This window comes from Peromyscus californicus, unplaced genomic scaffold (genome assembly GCF_007827085.1).
Source record: "Peromyscus californicus insignis strain IS unplaced genomic scaffold, ASM782708v3 Scaffold_16__1_contigs__length_79575227, whole genome shotgun sequence".
NCBI classification, from domain to species: domain Eukaryota; kingdom Metazoa; phylum Chordata; class Mammalia; order Rodentia; family Cricetidae; genus Peromyscus; species Peromyscus californicus.
This window is the reverse complement of record NW_026294458.1, coordinates 42,576,605-42,597,463: the sequence shown is the minus strand read 5'-3', so window position 1 is coordinate 42,597,463 and position 20,859 is coordinate 42,576,605. Positions and strand designations below refer to the sequence as shown.

The window sequence follows — 20,859 nt, the reverse complement described above, 5'->3', positions numbered from 1 at the left end:
GACTTCTGGCACTTTGGAGGTTAAAGTCTTTTACCAGAGTTCCTGTCTTGGAAATAGCCATGACTGCAGAAAGTACTATAACCAAAGGCCATTAGACCTTTACAGGATCAGTCTGAATTGGTAATTGATTATTGTCAATATACAAGCCCCAAGCCCACCCCTGAAGGCCTACTTTTAATGTACTGCGAATTTAATGTCTCCCATGTCCATTCTTGCTTTTAGTCTGTCTCACAGGTGTTGATTATGCAGTTATATAATCACAGACAAGATTTAGGGAAATTAATGCTTCACTATACCAAGGACAGTTCAGCATCCTCTACATGCGGCAAAAAAGAACATAAAGATAGCAATCTATTTTTACTTGAATGTTACTGTCTTAATTCATATTAGGCTCCTAACCTTTTACCTATTAGAGCTTTGTACCATTCACACAAATTCAAACCTAGTTACAAAAAGCAGATACATGTCATGTTGTTATTATGAAAAATGGTTTTGATTTTATGAACCCCAAAATAATTCTTGGTCAAATGAATTAGAAATTGATAAGGAACATGGTGTGACCTCTGAAACAACATGTACAAAGTAGTTCAGACTTCTCTCACATACCAGTATCTCAATTTTTAAATGACAGTGCTTACCATTGGTAGAAAATATATTGCCATGCAGTTGATAGGAAAGCAGTTAATCCAAATCTCTTCCAGTGTTAATAACAACATTAAAATAAACCATTAAAAACTTCCATGCACAATCACTAAAACATGGAAGTAATTCAAATATTTATTAACTTTAAATGAATAAAATGTAACAATGCGGAGATAAAACACTGATATGTGCTACAATGCAAAACAGTCTCAGAAACATTAGGGTTCAACGTGAAAGAAGATAGTCATAAAAAGCTGTGTGTTTCTGCATAGAAAATATTGAGAGCATGTAAAACCTCATTGTGGTAGAAAGTAGGTTGGTGGTTGCCCAGCATGGCGGGATTATTGAGCATAGCAGGGTATGATGGTCCTTATGTGGTTCTCTTGGGAGTGATGAAGAAAATTCTTAAGTTCTTTTAAGTTGTGTGCTTTAGAAGGATAAATGTTATGCTGTGGGAATTCTGTGTTACTAAAGCCATTGAAAAGAATGTGACACAATGTTGGTGAAGATATGATAATGAAACGTGTGAGTAGCATTGATGGGAATGTAAACAATGTAGTCATTTGAAACCCAGTATGGATAATCCTCAAAAAACTAAAATTAGAACTGCCATAAAACCCACTCCTGGGTTACAACCTGAAGGAATCTAAGGCAGCATAAAAAAGAGACACTTGTATGATGTACCTTCATCACAGCACTCTTCACAATAGTCCCATCATAGAGGTAGCATAGGAACCCATGGATGTATTCACAGAAGAGAAAACATGGTGTATATATATAATGGTACATTCTTCAGCCAGTAAACAAGAATGAAACCAAGGTAATTATTCCAGAATATGTATGGAACTGAAGATTATCATGTTAAGCAAAATTAGTTACTATCAGAGTGGGAAAGATGGCTCAGTCAGTAAAATGCCCACGTAAGGGATCTTGGGTCGTAATCCAAGCACCCACACAGAGGGCAAGGTAGAGCAGTGCACACCTGCAAACCTAAGACTACAGAAGCAAAGCTGCGGGGTAGCTCACATGTAGCTCACTAGCTAGCCAATGTAGTTGAATCAGTAAGCTCGAGGTTCAGTGGGTGCCTTGACCTGAAAATAAAAAAAAATTTAAAAGATGGACAGCAATAGAAGACACCCAATGTCAACCTTGCATACGCATGTGAGTGTGCATGCTTGCGCACACACACACACACACACACACACACACACACACACACACACATACTGGCCAGTCTTAGAAACATATTTCCTCTCATATATGAAATTTAAGGAATAAAATCAAAATTAACAAAAACACAAAACCATTAAACTAGAAGGGAGTCTATAGAAATTGGTATGGTACCAATAACGAGAAGGAAAGCAAGTAATACACATAAATAATAGGATGGTAATTATTTTAAAAAATACCTTGTATATGTGCTTATAAAGGCCATCCAGAAGCCCACTATTTTTTTTTTTACAGTTCACATTTGATATTTAAAAAAAGACATTTTTTAAATAGTAATTTTGTTCTTTGTGCCACCCTCAGGATTGATTGGAAGTTACATTTCCACATGACTTTGTGTACCTGTTTCCTTTTGTAGGTATTTAGAGTAACAACATGTTTTTCAGAAAACAGAATTTTCTGATTCATTGTAGTTATAAAATGTCATGTAATAATAACAAAGACTCATTAACTGTTAACAATTATTAAAAAAAATCCAGGAGGCACCTATGTATTTTATAAGTGAGTCTCATCAAAACCGTGGGTTGGATCACTACACTTGTACGAAGAAGGGAATGAGGCTTTCCTTATTTCCTCATGGTCCCTGAACTCTTCCTACTGTGTAGAGATTCTGCCTGACAATAACTATGATCTGGGAGAACTTTACTTTGTGAAAAAGAGTTGCCTTTAAAGTGTAGTATAACCCTTTCCAGAAAAAAAAAATAGAATTTATGTTTTCAATTCTCAAGTTTTGAGATTCTTAATAGCAGAGAGGTAGGTCGAACACATGATCGAAGAGGCTGATTCTATCTAAGAGTGGACTGTCTATGAAGATGGATTGGGAACATAAAGGGCTAATAACACCAAGGATTTTCTATGCTAAGTTATCTTTTGCACATTAATTATACAGAAGACCCTACTTTAGTGGACACAGTTGTTGTGAGGAAGCTTCTTTTAAGAGAGGCTTCCTTTCTCTACTCTGCACTTTGGAGATATAATCCAAGAGATATTAGAGAGATAAGATGATATGATAAGGCCAAGTTTGCACCATTGATATGTAAGCTTATTCTTCTAAATAATCAATGGGATGGCATTGTGGAGGAGGCAGTGTCACTGTGAGAGATACAGTGGGTATCTCTTGTGCCTAAGACACTCTGTGGTTTTTATCAAATATTTATGACAAACAGCTTGTAGCACAAAAATATCCTTATGTGTGTTTCTACTATGTAATATAGCCTTAATGACTTTATATACACACATATATATATATATAAACTTTTAATGTTATTCATAAATCAATTTGGCCTGGTGTATAAAAATGACTTGAACCTTTTATGCTTCTCTGTAACTTGTCAAAGACAACAGTCTCCAAACAATTAGGAAGTTAAAGCTGATATGCATTATGTTTATTTGTATTTGCATCTCATCCGACATCAAGACCACTATCTGCATTTGACTTCGCCTGTACTTGCATTTTGCACAGAATACTGTTGGACTGATCTTACTGTTTTGTAGATTATGCATTGTTTTTTACTCTAGGTGAGAGAATAACATGTCATGTGTTGATTGTTGTGTAACACTATCCTGCCTGACATATTATTCACATTGTGGTATTTAGTATAATTCTTCTTGCCAAGAGCTAAAATATCTTATTTCCAGTCAACTTCTAATGCTTCCTTTTATATTTGCCCAATATATTTGGAAAAAATCATCTAGTTTTCTGTTTACTTGTGTTTTTCAATTTTATCTGCCGATTTCCTCAATCCATTTCTTGTTTATGTATCTTTGTTTTTTCTTGAATGGCCTAGCGTGATTGCTATTTCCCACAGTATTTCTGGTTACCACATGAGTTTCTCCCAGTCACAGGTTTTGCTGCTCTCTTGTCTGCTTGTGCAACTTCAGCAAAGCTTATAAATATGGAATGCCCATTGTGTATTCTCTGCAGTCTTTTCTCTCATACCATTTTACTTGAGTTTGTTCTTGTTTGGGAAAAAAAATTCTTTGACGTAATTTTCTCTGGAGGTTGACTTGACTGGCTTCCCTCTCTCCTTGTGTACTTCATCACCTCTAGTTAGCTTTTATTCCTCCTTTAAATGTCAGACAAGGGTCTTGTACTTTTTTAGGAAGATAAGCAACGGTCAACAGAATTGATGCATATCTTCAAAGATCCTGTACAATAATCCATGGCTTAATGTACTGCATCTACGTATGAACATTGTATTAATGTCAGTCAACTAACAGGTGTAATTCTCTCACAGAAGCATGATGGCCACTTCACTGTCATCCAGTTGGTCGGCATGCTGCGGGGTATCGCATCAGGCATGAAGTATCTTTCTGATATGGGATATGTTCATCGAGACCTAGCAGCCAGAAACATACTGGTGAACAGCAACTTAGTGTGCAAAGTCTCTGACTTCGGTCTCTCCCGAGTACTGGAAGATGATCCAGAAGCAGCTTATACAACAACTGTAAGTTCCGTGCCCTGTTCCCTTACCATGCTTGCTTTCAGTTCTTTAACGCTGTTAGAATAATGGTTCATGTTTCCTTAATTTCATGTTCTCATTTTTTATTTGTTCTTACTAATACGTTACTTAGTTAACAGAATTTCTTATATTTGAAGGCTCAGAGGGTTGATGTTGCTGCTGTTGTTGTTTTTAAAAAAAAGAAAAAAGACTTCTTAAATTTTATCTTTGGGCTTCTGATGTGCTAGGACTTTGCGATCATGATGAAGATGTATCTCATGACTGCCTTCAAAATGAACCTGCCCTTGCTGGAGATATTTTAGCTGTTTAATAAGTATTCTTTAAATAGGCCTCTTTATGGGTCATCATTGCCTTTAATACTTCAAGGGTAATTAATAAGGACCCAGTGATTAGGAAATGTCTCCTTTTTCGGTAGGTATTATCAGATGATCCAGATGCACGTATATATGAGTAACAAGTTTCTTTGGAGACATATAAAGGTTCTCTAAGTCATTTTGAAAATTGTACTTGGGGGAAAGGAAGCAAGAATAAAAGGCTAACTCTTTAAAACAAAACTATCAACTTAAATTATATGATGTCAACTACACCATGAGTATCATATATTTTTCAATTGCTCCAAGACAATTCACTGTATTCATCTCCTTTGATATTGCTTTGAAGAATTTAGTCTTAACATCTCTGTTGAAGTATGTTAATGCTGTTGATTTTCAGTTGTAACTTCATCATTTGTATATTAAAATTCTCACCATTGATTTGAGATTTAAATCAGCATCAGTGAAAGAGTATATCAATGAGACTATCCAAACTTACTATATTTACTATATTTACTGTTTTTCCATCTTTAAACCTTGCAAATAATTTTTAGATGGCACCCCATTAATTAATTCTCTTTTATTTCATTTTCTATTAAATATTTTGAAGTTTCACTGTATTCAATCAGTCTTGAGGTAGATGGAAATTTTATATCATTAATAAAAAAATTTATGCCCTTATTATTTTTGTTGCAATGTCTTGTGATAATTTGTCAACATTTTCACAGTTTCAACATAAAATAGAGTTCTATAGAAAATAAATTAATTTCTAATTCTGATATGTAAGGTATAGGTATTCATTGATCTTTTAGTTTAACCAAATACTTTATAAAAATAAAAATATATAAACCTGAAAATACATTAGTCATTTTAGAGAAAAATGATATTTTAAACTCCATCTTCTATTTAGAAAATATTGTAGCTATTTTCACTTTTCTAAAGGCTTTTTATTTTCTTTCTTCATTTTTTATTACATTTTTGTTTTTACATCCCAACCCAAGTTTCCCCTCCCTCCCTTCCTCCCAATTTCCTCCATCTTCCCTCTACTCCCCCCACCACTATCATCAATTCCTCCTCCACTATTTTTCTTCAAATACAGACTGGCCTTCCACAGATATCAACCAGCCAAGTTGCAGTAAGACTAGGCTTCTCCTCTTCTATTAAGGCTGAATGAGGCAATCCGGTAGAAGGAATGGGTCCCAAAAGCAGGCATCAGAGTCAGAGACAGCCCCTGCTTCCACTGTTAGGTTCTCACAAGAAGATCACATTACACAAAAGTAACATGTATGCAGAGTGCCTAGGCCAGTCCCATGCAGGTTCCCTGGTTGTCGGTTCAGTCTCTGTGAGCTTCCATGAGCCCAGGTTAGTTGATTCTGTGGGTTTTCTTGTGGTGTCCTTGACCCCTATGGCTCATACAACTCTTCATCCCCCCTCTTCCATAGGATTCTCCAAGTCCTCTTAATGTTGGGCTGTGGGTCTCTGAATCTGTTCCCATCAGTTGCTGGGTGAAGCCTCTCTGATAGCATTTGGGTTAGGCACCAATCTATTGGTGTCCCAGTCCCTCCACTGGAAGTCTTACCTGGTTAAGGAGATGGCTGGTAAAGGCTCCATATCCCCTATTGCTAGGAATCTTAGTTAGGGTCACCCTCATAGATTCCTGGGAGTTTCCATTGCTCTAGGTTTCTAGCTCACCCCAGAGATGCCCCCAGACTCTGGTTGTCTCTCCTGGTACTCTCTCCCTCCATCCTTCCCGCACATGATCCCTCTTGTTCCCATCCCCCACTCCCCTTCCAGCTACCCTTCCCCATGTCCACTGGGAATGTCCATTTTATTTCCCATTCACAGTGAGATTCATGCATCCCACCCACCACCTTGAGCCCTTTGTTACTTAGCGCCTATGGGTTGTAGCATGTTTCTCTTTTGCTTTATAGCTAATATCTACTTATGAGTGAGGAAAAACCATGTTTGTCTTTCTGGTTCTGGGTTACCTCATTCAGGATGATCTTTTCTAGTTCCATTCACTTAACAGCAAATTTCCTACTCATTTTTTTTAACAGCAGAGTAATATTTCATTGTGTAAATGTACCACATTTTCTTTATCCATTCTTAGATTGAGGGGCATCTAGATTGTTTGCAGGTTCTAGCAATTGCAAATAAAACTGCTATGAACATAGTTGAGCAAGTGTCCTTGTGGTATGATGGAGTGTCCTTTGGGTATATGCCCAAGAGTGGCATAGCTGGGTCTTCAGGAAGATTGGTTCCCAATGTTCTAAGAAACTGCCGTATTGATTTCCAAAGTGGCTATACACGTTTGCACTCCCACCAGCAGTAGAGGAGTGTTCTCCTTGCTCCATATCCTCTCCAGCATGAGCTGTCACTTGTGTTCTTTATCTTAATTCTGACAAGTGTAAGAAGGAATCTCAGTATCATTTTGATTTGCATTTCCCTCATGGCTAAGGATGTTGAACATTTCTTTGAGTGTTTCTGGGCCATTTGAGATTCCTCTGTTGAGAATTCTGTTTAGATCTATACTCCATTTTTTAATTGGATTATTTGTGATTTTTATGTCTAATTTCTTGAGTTCTTTATATATTTTTGATATCTTCTCCAATTTCTTTCTTCAAATACTTTGAAGTTCTTGCCATATAGGTCTTTCACTTGCTTGGTTAGAGTTACATCAAGATATTTTGTATTATTTGTGGCTATTTTCTTTCTTCATTTTGGTAAACCCATAACTTATACCAATTCTTAGGGTTAAAGATTATTCTATAAAATATTAATTGTAATTTTTAAAATTTATAAATTTGCTACACATGCGATATACCTAAAATACAAGAAAGTAATTGATGAGCTCTTTGTATGTGTGTGTGTGTGTATGTGTGTGTGTGTATATATAATATATGTATTTATAAAATATATACACTCAAATATATATAGATACACATATATACACACATTTTGTGTATATACATATACATAAAGGGGTTAATATAAATATAAATGTGTATATATATATATATATATATATATATATATATTTGGACCCCTTATTAGGTAATAACTTAATTGCTCTTTAAAATAAGAAGCCCATACCTAGATTTAATATCTTCATAAAACTAACAGGTAACCTAAAATCATGTATATACATCATCAGTTTGATCATATTTGACCCAAAGCCTCTGAGCATATTCTGTTACATAGCTAACATGTTAAGAAGCTTAAAATACAGTTGCTTTAGATCTAGATTATATTTTTAAATTAAATAGAAAATTAAGAAGCCAGCATGTTAGAATCCAATGACAACTATCAAGCCACAGATTGTCTTAAAATGTGTTTCTGAATTTAAAAGATCAGTAAATGTAAAATAATATAATCAAATATTTTTACAGATCTCAAAATTATCTTGCTACTCAAAGAACTTTTAGGTATGAGGAAAGCCAGGGGTGGTGGCACATGTCTTTAATCTTATCTCTCAGGAAAAATAGTTAGAGGATCTATGAATGAGTTCAGTCTGGCCAATATAATGAGTTCCAGGCCAGGCAAGGTACATAGTAACACTGACATACACACACACACACACACACACACACACACACACACACACAAATGGGGGGGGGGAGGGGGAAGGAAGAAAAGAAAGACAAAGAGAACAAGGAAAAAAAGTTGAAGTATAATATAAATATCATTAATTTGATCACTTGGCTTTATAATGGGCATGGATATTCAATCCTAAATAATGAGGCCATTTCTTCCAAAGGCTTCATTATTTTAAGAGCAGACAGTCTTGTGCATGCCAGCAATTTGATACATTTAGTGTTGTTCTGGAGATCTAAACAAGAAATATGGTGATAACAAAGATAAGTAGCTTAAACAAGGCTTTATAGAATGGCAAAGATACTATCATGACATAAAAAATAAAGACAGACTGTCTTAGTTAGGGTTTCTATTGCCGTGAAGAGATACCATGATCATGGCATTCTTATAAAGGAAAACATTTAATTGAGGTGAATTACGTTTTCAGAGATTTAGTCCATTATTATCATGGTGCAACATACTGATGTGCAGGCAGACATGGTCCTGGAGAGGGAACTGAGAGTCCTACATCTTGAACTACAGGCAACAGGAAGTGGTCTGTTTTCCACACTGGGCATTGCTTGCATATAGGAGACCTCAAAACCCACCCCCACAGTGACACACTTCCTCCAATAAAGTTACCCCTACTCCAACAAAGCCACATGTCCTAATAGTGCCCCTCCCTTTGGGGACCATTTTCTTTCAAACCACCCCACAGACTTTTAGATGAAATACATTCCTCATGAGGAAAGGAAATTGGTGGGGAGGACATTGAAATGTAAATGAGTGGACAGGCAGGAAAGCAGATGTATGGAGCGTTAGAAATGGAGTCCAGGGAAAGTGATTGGGGTGGTGGGTTCACTTCTTCAACAAAAATTTTCAAGGTTCTTGAATGCAGCTCCAAGGAATTTGAAGGTTTTTCTGTAGGAACTAAGAAGAAGCCTCTGATGTGCACAAATACAAAAACAAAACAGTAGATTCGTGTCACAGATATTCCAGAAAACAAAGAAAGGGGTGAAAGGTTGAAGGACGAGAGAAACTGGTAGTAGATCTTCCAAGTAGGCGTCAGTCCTGCAGACTCAAAAGCTCATACCGGCTTAATTAAAATAATGGCAGCTAGGATAAAAAGGAAAAGAAAGGGTCAAAATCATTATGACCATATAATTTTCAAGATCCAATAATAAATTACGCATAGATGACATAGAAAAGAAGGAATTAAAGAAGGCATTATTAGAAGTAGATTTTTTTCTTTTTTATTAAGAAATTTTTTATTCATTTTATATACCAACCACAGATCCCCACTTTTCCCTCCTCCTGACCCTACAGGCTTCCCCACTAAACACTCCCCATTCCCTCCTACAAGAAGGTAAGATCTCCCATGGGGAGTCAGCAGAACCTATTACATTCAGCTGAGGCAGGTCCAAGCCCCTCCCCCTGAATCAAGGCTGTGCAAGGTGTCTCACCGCAGGTAATGGGCTCCAAAAACCCAGCTCATACACCAATGATGAATTCTGATCCTACTGTCAGGGGGTCCCTTAAGCAGATCAAGCTATAAAACTGTCTCGCTTATGCAGAGAGCCTAGTCCAGTGCCCATGGTGTCTTCCTGTTTTTAGATATTTTACAGAGCTGTTTTTGTTCCAATCCCTTTCTTATGGACATTATAAAACCTTTACAAATAGTGACACAATAGTACCTATATTGACAGAAAAAGAAAAGAAAATATAATTTATAGTGGTGGAGTGCTGGTATCCAGGCATCTATTTATAACTAGTTGTTGAGAGACATTATTAATCATGACACAGGTCCCCTATTAAAAATCTGTGGGTAGTTTTGATTTAATTTTCAGACAAATGCTCTTTCTAACTGTACACTACACCAATGCTGTTCTTTCCTAATCAAACGGAGGCCAAATAAATGTTTTCTAAAAAGTAAAACAAACAACAACACAAAAAAAAAAACCTGAAAAACATATTACAACAAATGGCAGTGAGAACTCCTTAGAGCCCTATTTAAAATCCATATGCCTGCAATATATGTCAATATTTGTACATTATAAAGTTCAGTAAAGTGGGTTAATGGGTGAGATTTATAATTAAATATAACTAGAAATTCTCATATTCTTCCTACACTTGAGTATTCGTTGGTCTTGATTCAGGTCCAAGGTCTAATCTGTACTCAGCACCATGTATTACGGAGCTACCACATTAGGGTTCTCTTTAGTGAACCTGTTATGGAGTGTGTTTGGATTACCCCTCATGAGAAAAAGCTCTTCTCTGTAGAAAATAACAAAGCTTGTTATACTATGCCAGCCTCCAAAAATGAACACATATCACTTATACCCTATGAATCCTGAACCAATGTAGAGGTCTAATGCATATAATGTATATACCTAACTGTCTTGAGTCCAGCAATACAAGGCATGCACAGATATCATAAGAAGTAGGTTTATGATTTACAAATAGGCAACAGGGCACAAAAGTTCCAGATTCATTGGGCGGAATATAGAAAGCCTCCCATTTTGGATAGAGTCTTGACTGGACAGACCCTCCTTTAATGCCACTGGGAAACATTATAAAGTAGGTAAGTCCAGGTTATATACCTTAGTGGCACCGGACTTAGTAGCCAAAGCTTTCATGGAAACCTTGCATCCAAGGAAGAGAGAAACAACAAGAGGACTTCCTGGAATTCCTTCCCAGCTCTAGATGCTACATTCCTAGACGTTACATTCTACATTACTAGAAGTAGGCAGGCTCATGTTTTTGAGACAATATCTCTCTGTCAGGGTATTTACAGTACCAGAACTTTCTACTGTGATTCTTCAGAACTAAAAGGAAGAAGAAGCGGTAACTCGATGATTGCAATACACTCCAGAAAACTATCTCCACTACTAACAAAGCCTGAAGGCGAGAACACATACAAAGCTATATGGAGACAGAACTAAGAATAACCAGCTGCAGCCTATAATAGGACTCATATCTCTGAAGACATGAAGAGTGGACAATGCAGCTTAAAAGGAACTACAGTAATAGCAGCTGCTTCTAGTAAAGCACTTAAACCCTAGGCTAAAACACATCAAGCCTCTGCTAAGGGACCGTGGGACCTGGTAATGACAGTGAAACCAAGAAATGTGCAATGTAGGCCAAGGATAGAAGGAAATAAATTACAAAAATAGTGTCTTGACAAGAACTAAGTCCATGCTTTTCTGTGCCAATTCTGTGAAAAAACCTATCAGGTTCTTAAAGTTGGTGATTATGACCCTTTCCCAACAATGCACATGAAATTACCATTTTTGACTAGTTAATCTACATAGAAATTATTGACTCTTTGGGGGTTTTCTCATTTGATAAATGGTGTCCTGTCTGGCTAAAATTTAAGTGCTGAAAAATCTCTTCCATTTCTAAATCTGACACATATTCACATGGACAACTGCTTTATAACCAGTCCTAAAAAGGTACTCTAGCTCATTTGAATATTGCTAGGCAACCACAGCTTATACCTATATTGAAAATGCTAAGCCTCTTTGCTTTCATTTATGGAAATAAGGTCCTATTTACCTCAAAAGAACATTAAAACATATATTTTGGCTCACATTCACATGATGTAAGAGATGATTTTTATTTAAAATATAATGGTAGTATTATTTTTAATTATGGTAATGATTTCTGTTATATTTTAAAGATTAAAGCAACATGTAGGAATCATTATATAATGCCTGACAAAATTCTGTGGTTTCTTGATTACTACTTTTCATGTTATCTGTGACTAATTTTTGTTTGTTTTTCTTCAACAGCAGTAATTGTATATTGGCACTTCCTTATTGGAATACAGAATGCTGTAGCTGATAACACATAATCTGGATAATTAGATTTCTACTAACATCTTAGTTTTGGTTAATTGGCCTTTGTAAGCATCTTTTCCGTATTCTATAAGAAAAATATGAGAAATGTCAAATCTACCAGTTTAAGAAGACATGGCCTATACATAATATGTAAATAATTACAGCTAACAGTGCAATAGCCTGAGAGAGGTATGAACCCTCACCTAATTCAAGTGTTTATGAATTTTCTTGACTTTTTGTATTAATTTTTAAATCTTGAGATTGGCCTTTTCAATAATAAATATGCTTAGTGTGAGGATAAATTTACAAAATATTCTGATATCTGGGAATGATGACATAAGCCAATAATCCCAGAATCTAGGAGATTGGAGGTAGCCTATCTCAAACAAACTAACAAAACAGCACACGATGGTCCTTTGCAATTCTGCCTAGAAGTACTTTAATCTGATATGAATACCTGATTTTTTTCCTGGAGGTTTGCTAAAACTTCTAGTAAAACAGACTCAGAATGTTCCCTCATTGGTATGTTTTAAATTGAAAGGTTGCTATGGAATGCTTCTTGAGAAAATATAAAGTTTTCTACTGAAAAAAAAAAAAAAACATGTTCTTTACTTCTGAAATTCAGCAAATAAAACTTTGTCCTTTGACATCCTACCAAGACACTTTCTGTGCATTAGAACGTGATGGAGGGACCAACAGCGGGCTGAAGAATAGTTTGTATTTCATGTTTTAGACCTTTGCTAAGCTAAAAATGTAGTAGATAAGAAAGTGTTGGGCACACACCAGATACTAAGGCAGAAAACTATAATAACTAGTGACCTCCACAAAGCAGCATGCAGAAAAATAAAATGGAATAACAGGATTTTGTGCACATTCACTGAAACATGAAGTGAAAGAAGTGACTGGGCTTTTTTTAGGCTAAATGCGGCAACAGGAGTAAAAAGAAAGGTAACAAAAACAATGATGCTATCAGAAAGCTGTTGCATAAAGATTAAAATAACTTCTTGTTCAATAATGCAGGTTGATGGGTACATACACCTTGGAAAAAGGAATAGCAACAAAATCCAGCCTAGATGAATCAGATCCATCTTCAAGAAAGGTGCTTGCAGTTACAGAAAAAAGAATAAGATCACGCTTAACATACACACACAGATGGTAGTTACTCAACAGATCCTATGATCGCTGTCAATCAAAAGCAGTTAATTCCCAGGATGTTATAATTAACTGAGGAGAAAAGATCATATGTCTCAACAGAGGTTTCCTAAATTGAAAGGACACAAGGTGTACTCTTTCACTAAAAAAAGATGTTTAATAGGTTAGGCTTATCTATAAAAGGGAAATCTGAGTTCTTATTTATTTTTTTCAATGTGCTCTTTTAGTCATAGAAATTCTAATGACATTAGTCAAATTTTAAAAAATTACAGTTTCTAAGACCCATACAGTTTCACCAACATGACTGCCTAGACATGAGCTGAACAAGGACAGTAGACATGCTAAAATGGGTGGGAAAATAATCATGATGCCTCAACCATACACACTGAGTCAAGCTGAGAGCAGGTGAAATGGTTTTCCCCAGGGAAGGGGCCACCAATGGGTTATTCAATATGAAATGGTCAGCCTGAAACCATATATATGTAACATTGTACAGACTGAGCATGATATATATATATATGCAAGTAACAGCAATTAATTTTAAAAAGAGGCTATGAATTTGAAAAAGAGCTAGGAAGATATTTGGGAGGGAAGAAAGGGAAGGGGAAAATGATGTAATTACATTATAATCTCAAAAATAAGAGAAACAATTTTCTAAAATTACATTTCTAGAAACTAATGGGTTCCACAATTTGCACCAAAATACCACACTTTGCACCAAAAAAAACCTACAAAAATGTACATGAAAGTATAACCAAGCTCTCTAGCAGGCACGAAGAACATGAGCTGAGTATAGAGACAGAGGCATCACCCATTGTGAGTGAGCACCATATGCAGCAACCTAGATCTCAGGCTAAGAGAAGAAAAACCTTAATGGTGACTGGAGAGTCAGTGGAAGAGGGTGTGACACTTAAGAATGTAGCACTCAGGTGACTTGATGGTAGCAAATCTTAATCAAGATAGAAACAGAAGGCAATACAGCTCCAGAGAAATGATCATCCAAAGACTCAACCCAAGGGGTGGTACAGGTCAGTGGTAAAGTTTTTGCCTAGCCTGTGTAGAACCCTGGGTTAAATCCCAGTGCAACTAAATAAACAGCATACAGAAAAATAGTCATTTCTTAAAGAGCTCTCATCTCTGAAGCTTAGGAAACAATAGTTTATGGTAGCTCTAGAACTCTGTGGTTAAGGAATTAAAATATTTAACATGATCATTCAAAGGAAAAAAATATGACCTAGACTACAAGGTAATCTAAGTGAGATGTATTCATAAGAAGTTAAGCAGTGATTGGGAAAGTATCTCATTCTTTCATTTGTGAGTGGTAAGTCCTGTAAGAAAGGCATTCTGAGGGTATTTCTTCCATCTATTCAATGTGTGTCTTAAAAAAAATACTCTAAGACTTCAGAACTGGAAGACATTCTTTAAAAGAAGAATCTGCTAAGAACCTATCTTTCTGTGCAAGGGGAGTATTAATAGTTAGTTTATTTGGTTCTTTTTTGTTTTTGTCCTAAGGTAATATATCACTTCAGATTCATGTACATCCCTGGAAAATAAGAGATTTATTTATTCCTGACTTTTTAAATTTTCATTACCTCTATATTTATTTATTTGGGATAGGGAGTCAGAGGATAAGGCACCAAATATTTTTACTTTCTGAGCCATCTCCCTGGCCCCTCTTTTTTACATCTTTTGAAAATGTCTAGGAAAGATACTCATTTACTATAGGGGCTGCTTAATCATTGTGAATAATAAGGCCATGAAAAGACAGGTTGGAAGATTGAAACTATTAGCATATTACCCTCAGCAAAACCACCAATTACTTCTCTACTATCACTGTTACCCACAGCCCACTCCTGGGTATGTCTGGGACAACCCTTACGGTAGTGTAATGAACTGAAAATTCTGCAGTACAAAGAAGCCAATGTGACAAATGTTGAAGCTTTATAATGGTGGATTAAGATATTCACAAGCAAAGAAGAAAATCCTGCTTTTCTAAATCTCTGAAAATGTATACCAAAATGCTTTGAGCACAAAATGCTACCTACAACATGGATAAGAGCTGAGACAGATGGAACTCAATACCACAGAATGCATATTTTAAGGGAAAAGGAGCCAGTGCTTCTTTTTAATATTATTTTAAATAAAAATACAATTGCATTATTTTATTCCTTCCCTTTGCTTCCTCCAACACTTCCCATAAAACTCCATCACTCCCTCACAAAACCATGGCCTCTACATGATTCTTGTTACATATATATATATAAATACAACATAATGTTACTTACACACACATATACATGTGTGTATGTCTGTGTGTATGTGTGTATGTGTGTGTGTGTGATATCAGGGCTCAACTGTAGAAATGCAGTACTTTTAACCCTGATGTTAATCATGAGGAATGTTATTTGAACTTTTAAAAGGGGATCAACCATTTGCAGCAATATGAAACACTTGAAGGACTGAAGGACACTATGCTAAGTGAAATCATACAGGCACACAAAAAATGCAGCATTCTCTCTCTCTCTCACACACACACACACAAATACACATATGTGTATATATACATATTTATAATCTAAATTAGTCCATATCACAGAAGTAGAAAGTAGAACAGTTGTTGTCAGAAGATGAGAGGTAGAAATAGGAAAATGTTGCCCAGTGAATATTGTTTTAGCTGATCAAGGACAGAACTGTGATCTCATGAAAAGTACACTGTCTGTAGGAATACTACTACAATTTACAGGTGAAATTTAATACGAGGGTAGAATTTAATTCTTCACAAAAGAAAGAAAAGAGTGAAAGTGTGTGAATTAGTTTTATTATAGTGGTCATTTCATGAAGATAAATTTACAATATATATGAAAACATTATACATATATATGCATATAATCTGTCCATATTAATTCAATAAATTTGTAGGAGGAAAGGTTCTGAGATTTTGGGGGAAAAGCATGCATTAAATAATCATGTTCTTGAATCATTATACTGAGATCCTATATAATGAACGTGTAATAAAGTGCCTACTGTGTGTCAGATACTGTTCCAGGCACTGCGAATTTTCCACCAAACAAGTCATTCTCATGGACTTCGCAGTTTTGAATATGCTGCAGTGAATATAATTTTTAAACAAAAAAATAATTCTATGCCATAAGTATAGAATAAGAATAATCACAGTAAGTGCCTTGGAAGATGTGGCCAGAAAATACTTCTTTAATTGGGGACATTGAAATGAGACCTGAATATAATGAGGGTGGCAGCTAAGAAAATGTCTGGAGCCAGAACGTTCTAAGGTGAAGAAAGAACAAATATAAATCTGCAGATGGGGACAAGCTTGGCATATTTTGTAGCTAGGACTCGGGCCAGAATGGCTGATGCACTGAAGGATTGACAGAGAAGGTCCTACAGGAATTCGATGTCAGGGAAAGGAGTGGAAATTGGAGTCTCACTACAGGAAAGGCGCTGAAGGTGTGACAGGAAGGATAGAACTGATGCTGTAAGAGGTACCTCTGCCTGGCACGCTGAGAGGGATTTATAAAGGGACAGGGAAAGCCGTAGCAAAGATGCTTTATTCAGTACCGGGGCTTGGTGTGAGCTGGTGTAAACTCAAAGATTGGAGAGAGGCAGACAGACTTGAAGAAAAGGAAAGAGGGAGGGAGAAGAGACAGTATATCCTGATAAGGTGTGCAGAGTATGGTGTGTGTGTGTGTGTGTGTGTGTGTGTGTGTGTGTGTGTGTGTGTGTGTGTGTGTGTGATTTGTTTTGCTCTTATGGATTAAGAAATTGAGAGTCGAAGAAATTTAGTGATGAGCTCAGCATTGTATCATATGGTTCTTTCATGAAAGCTATGTCACTAAATAGTCTTAAGTAATTATTTAAAGAAAGTATTTGTCAGCCGGGCGGTGGTGGCGCACGCCTTTAATCCCAGCACTCGGGAGGCAGAGCCAGGCGGATCTCTGTGAGTTCGAGGCCAGCCTGGGCTACCAAGTGAGTTCCAGGAAAAAGGCGCAAAGCTACACGGAGAAACCCTGTCTCGAAAAACCAAAAAAAAAAAAAAAAAAAAAAAAGAAAGTATTTGTCCCACACTCAAATAATAATCCTCCTCCTATTTCTATGTTTCCTCCTTTGGAACTTCCCTGTTCAAATTGTATCCTATCACATTCAAACTCCCTTCTGACTCTCGCCTTGAGACCTTTGCAGAACAGGACAGCAGCAGTGAGAGCTTAAAAAGGCTGAAAAATGAAAAGAGTCATCACTCGATCTGTGTGTGTGTATGTACATGCATGTGTGCTACGTGCATGTGTGTGCATGTCCATATGTGTGTGTGTATATATATATATATATTACATAACTTTATATATTTATTTTGTTTATTGAACTTGTAAATTTTCCTATAGTAGATATTTTACTTTTATGCGAAGAGAAGGAAAATATTATACATCTTAAAAATAGAGAAATATCTCTGGACAGAGTTGCAAAAGAAATTTATTCTGCTTGATATCAGACAGTGAGTAAGTAATGTGTTTATTTGGCTTCTCTACCAAAAAGGATAGCTAGAGATCATTTTTCTAGGTAGCATTTTCTTTTCACTGAAAGACAAGAAGATTAAGAAAATGAACATTACTATCTCACTGATTTTTCACAGAATTCTGCGACAGAATTCTAAGAAGTGCCAGGTTCCCTCAGATCTTTACATTTATTGTCTGATCTTCATTTTCACCACCACACTACCAACTTTTTCAGGTCGATAACGATGACTCCAAGATGCAAGCTAGAAAAAGCATGACTGAGTCTTGAATTTCAAACATTAAAAAAAAATGTATCCAGTATCCTTGTCAACAAAGAAGATCCCGTGCTTCTGGTTAACTGTCTTTCTCATCTGGTTTTGTGTTGATAAACTTGTGAAGAACGTTTACTGCTCAGGATTTTTACAAGTAATGTATTTGCACTTAACAAAGACATCAAGGAGAAAGTTATCCACTCCTCTCCACAATCCTTAGGTTTGATAATCAAGGCTTTTCATTCTAGTATAGGTGTTTTGCCATTAAATAATGAAGAAACACCATGGGTAAAATGTAGTAGAGAAAACAGAGAAGTTTGGAGCTCTGTTTTTAATCTCAATTTGACCATAATTTAGTAAACAAGATGAATCATTCATTTAAAATCCTCATGCTTCAGTGGCTGCATCTGGAATAGAATTAATAAAACTGTCCAGTTGCCACAGAAACATCATAAGAATATAACAAGCTAAAGTGTGGCCACTGTTGAGATTGCCCACTTAAGAAATGCCTTGAAGCATTTATAGAACAGACTTCCAGTTCTGGCTAAGATTCATCTTCATTCAGCAGGCCCAAGAGAAGAATAACAGCATACTATCAAGAAACTTGAGTTTTCAATAAACACCCAAGCGACTAGGAATCAATTTATCTGAGGACCCCATCTTGATTAGCTAGGCTAACACAATCTAGACCCACATCCAATTATTTCCTCCTGCAGCTTTATACATCATTAAAGAAGGCAGAAGTTACAAACAGATAAAAGAGCTGTCAATAGAGTGGGGAAAGGGATAGAAGAGGAAGGAGAAGGAAGGGACAAGGAAACACTAGACCTTATCTTATTAATATGAGAACAAACTGACCAGCAGGCTAAATAAGCTCCCTGGTATTATTTTAATATATTATATTCCATACAACTCAAATATTTTATTTTTAATTTGTACTAGAAGATTGATTTAAGCATAGAAAAAAAATAAAAAAAAATGAAAATATTTCATAATAATGAAACCATTAGCCTCAATATGACATCTTCCCTTGGCAAATTTAGTATTCTCTACTTCTCTAGATTCTTCTTAAAGACTGTTTCCCCAGTCTCTCTTTAGAATGCCTATGATACATGTGTTCCTCCCTCAGCTTTTATTAATGGCCTGTAAAATTCTGTGCAAATATTTTGTGATGTAACTATAATACATGGCCAAATATCAACACCATTTTGCAGATAGCAAAATTGCTCAAGTTGTCTCAGCACTGAATTTTTATCTCAGTTGTATTAAAGTAACTATATGTATTTCAAATTATGCAATTGAACATTTAAATCTGACAAGGTTTCATGTAGATGAAGTTTTCCTGGTCCTGCCTGGCCCACGGTCAGGACAAATCTCTCTCACCCGCCAGTCCCGCAGCAGCTCAGACACAATCAAACACACAGAGACTTATATTACTTATAAACTGTATGGCCGTGGCAGGCTTCTTGTTATCTAGTTCTTATATCTTTAATTAACCCATTTCTATAAATCTATACCTTGCCACATGCCTCGTGGCTTACAGGTATCTTACATCATGCTTCTTATCCTAGTGGCTGGCAGCGTCTTTCCCTGCCTCGGCCTTCCACTTTCCAGAATTCTCCTCTCTCCTTGTCTCTCCTATACTTCCTGCCTGGCTACTGGCCAATCAGTACTTTATTTATCAATCAATCATCCATAGCAGTTTCAAGATACTAAAAATGATCAGGTTTCTTCTTGAACTAAAATATGCCTCATGGGAATGAAGAAAAGCTTTTGGAGTTGCAATTTCCAGTGTGTACACTTAGAGTATCCCTCTGTTTCTGAACTGAAACTCCTTCTCCATACTCAGTGAGGAGAACTAGCTGATCTTATGATCTCTTTATAAGAACTGTGCATGCTTGGGTGGGGGGGGGGCGGGGCAAGAGCTAATAAAAACCCTTCATGAAAGGTCATCAACAGAAGTTATCGAAGGGTTATGAGGCCATTAAAACCGCCATGCCCTCTTGTTGCTCCTGAATGGGACACATTGCCTTTTTGGAAAGTTTGAATTTTGTTCCTCTTAGTTTTAAATTGCCTCAGAGAGAAGACACATATTTTATGAGACTTAATAAGCAAGAAATTTTTTGCTTTTCTTTGGGTTTTGGAGACAGGGTTTCTCTGTGTAGCCCTGGCTGCCCTGGAACTTACTCTGTAGACCAGCCTGGCCTGGAATTCAGAGATCGACATACCACTGCCTCCTGAGTGCTGGGGTCAAAGGCATGAGACACCACAGCCCAGGAAGCAAGGATTTTTTTTAAATGTACCCTCTTGAAGACAAAACCCTGAGCTCTATCCAAAACAAAAAAAAGCAGGGAGGAAGCAGAGGGATCAATTTATATCCTAAGATTTAACTGAGCAGTTTGCCAGATTTAAGATGGGATTCCAATAGCTGGCTTTACATGGATTTAGTCAGTGTTTCCCTCCATAAAAATGAAGGTATAATTGGATGTAAAAATCCTTATGAGATGATCAAATGTAAATTTTCAAAAAAATGAATTGTTAAGTAAAGTAGTACTTGTTTAAAACAGGATGAAAAGTACAGAAACAATAGAAATTTGTATAAAAAAAAAGAAAATAAAACACATAGGCTTTTCAATGACTATTTTAAATGGCTAGTTTTCCTTCTTAGGAATGAAATCGTTTCTAGAACACTGGAGGGAACATGAAAGCATTCCATAGGCAAGAGAACCACCATGGTTATAGGAGATGTGAGGCAGTGGGCAAGTCTACAGAATTGAGTACATCAAATCCAATGTGATACTCCATAATCTCGTTGATACAGCTGGGTGGGGAATGCGTGGAGAGCCCAGCTGTCAGATTAATTAGAAAGAAAGAGT

General features: G+C 36.4%; 1 protein-coding gene across 2 annotated transcripts in view; it reads left to right on the top strand.

Moving 5' to 3' along the window:
• Epha6 (EPH receptor A6) overlaps positions 1–20,859 on the top strand; it is a 935,524-nt gene that overhangs the window by 792,730 nt on the left and 121,935 nt on the right. For both annotated transcript variants that reach the window (XM_052740946.1, XM_052740947.1), the window contains one exon: positions 4,107–4,316. In XM_052740946.1, coding sequence (XP_052596906.1) covers positions 4,107–4,316 — 210 coding nt within the window. The remainder of the gene's footprint in view (positions 1–4,106; positions 4,317–20,859) is intronic.